General features: G+C 29.7%; 1 protein-coding gene across 1 annotated transcript in view; it reads right to left on the bottom strand.

The window, feature by feature from the left end:
* Positions 1 to 655: 655 nt before the first annotated feature.
* The window catches only part of LOC106461111 (ras-related C3 botulinum toxin substrate 1), a 15994-nt gene continuing 14622 nt past the window's right edge, over positions 656 to 2027 (bottom strand). Inside the window, exon 5 of the mRNA XM_013920903.2 lies at positions 656 to 1358. Coding sequence (XP_013776357.1) covers positions 1068 to 1358 — 291 coding nt within the window. The 3' untranslated portion in view covers positions 656 to 1067. The remainder of the gene's footprint in view (positions 1359 to 2027) is intronic.

Here is a 2027-nt window from a genome sequence, read left to right as displayed (position 1 = left end):
GTTGTACATTTGCTGTTATATTAAAGTTTTTCTTCATTACCCATTCAAGCTGTCTCCAGCCATTATTAATTACTGTATTAAACTAACTTAGCTTTGAGAACAGTGAGGGATAATTCATCTATAAATATTAAGCACAGTTTTACATAAAAAAGTTTATCTTACAAAAAAATAATCAAAACATGGACATTACTTGTGAACAGGTCTGATCCAACACCCAATTTCTTTTATTTTTAACATTCTGATTGTTTTTTTTTTGTCTATAATAAGAAATTTCTTGCGATAAAGGCTAGATCTTAACATGATTACGTTAAAATAATGAAAATAGGAGACTCAAACAGTAATAACCATACATGGCATAGTTGTAATAATAATTACACCTTGACCATATAAAACCAACAGAATTTACGCAGTGGTCTATGTTCTCAATGAAATTTTACTAAAGTAAATGCCTGGTTTACAAAATGTGCTTTCTTCGTCAAGCTGAGGGTCAAACTGGGACAACATAATATCACTCCTTAGTAAATTAAAACTCTTGTCTTGTATTCTGATTACTATTATTGTAATAATGAATCACATCTGAAGCTCATAAAACACTGTTTATAAATGTTGGGCTATTATTCAAAATAATTTTCAATAAAAAACCTTATTAACATTATAATGTCAGAATTTCCTCATCTTTATTCCAGTTTTGGAACAAAGCGCTAGTTATATAAAAATAGCAATGCCCTTATACAAATATATTTGACATAAAACAAATTGTTTCTTATAAAGGTAGGTAAACACAGTGATGATGCACATTCAATTAACACATGAGAATACAAACACAACACCTTACAAAGTCTGTTTAAATGTAGCTATCAATATATATATATGGTATCGTATCTTTAACTAAAGGTCTTGAAATTAACATTACTTGCATTGACAAAAACAATTTTAAACACTTTAGAAAGAATATTTCAGTCTTGTAAAAGGTTTGTGGTCCACTATAAAACATAAGTGAATCAGACTGTGTAATGATGATTTTATTTCTCTCATTATGGATCTTTTGACTGTTTAAAAAGAGAACTTCACAACATCACACACTTCTTTTTCTTCCTGGGCTTAGGCTGAGGACATAAAACAGCACGAATAGCTTCATCGAAAACATTCTTCAAACCCTTTTGAGTGAGGGCTGAACACTCTAGATACTTAATGGCTCCAACCTCCTTAGCCATAGCCAATCCTTGAGGGTAGGTGATGGGGGCAAGTTTACGGTCTTTCAGCTTGTTGATGGTATCTTTGTCATCTCTCAGGTCTAATTTGGTTCCTACCAAGATAATGGGTGTGTTGGGGCAATGGTGGCCAACCTCTGGATACCACTGTTGGGGAGAAAAAAAAGCTGGTCTAAATGTAATTATGTAAGAGAAAGCATCATATATTAATAATACTAGACATACTTCCGCAGGGTCCTCGAAAGTGTTCCATTTCAAGAGTAAATAAAACCAAAATTAAGAGTAACAAATATTTTTATTCTTTGCTGTTGAAGTTCATTTGGCAATAAACATGTAGCTGATAATTTTATAAGATATTTCTACAAGTGATTATGACCATGTATCTATGAACTAGTAGAACTTTTCTTCACAATAATAATTAATAAATATTAAAGCACCTAATCTTATAGATTTAACAAACATATCTAAATATTTTCTTTAGGAATGTTTACATACATTTTGTTTCTCTTTGTTGTTTATAGAAAATAATGTTGACTATCTAGCTAAATGTACCTTATACACACCTTAAAAATTGACTACCCTAGAATCAAAAACATTAATATTAAAAACTTTGAATAGTAAAATAAAACTGTAAATACTAATTATTCTTCTGTATAATAGAAGTTGGGAAAATAACTAATTATTAAGTTTCACCAAACTATTTAAAATTTTGACTAGAATTTAGTGTATTTTTCTAAACCACTGAAACTTTGGTACAGTATTTTTGGTTTGTGTGTGTGTATATATATATATATATATATATATATACACACACAC

The sequence above is a fragment of the Limulus polyphemus genome, unplaced genomic scaffold, assembly GCF_000517525.1.
Source record: "Limulus polyphemus unplaced genomic scaffold, Limulus_polyphemus-2.1.2 Scaffold899, whole genome shotgun sequence".
Lineage (NCBI taxonomy): Eukaryota > Metazoa > Arthropoda > Merostomata > Xiphosura > Limulidae > Limulus > Limulus polyphemus.
This window is presented reverse-complemented; position numbering and strand designations above follow the sequence as displayed.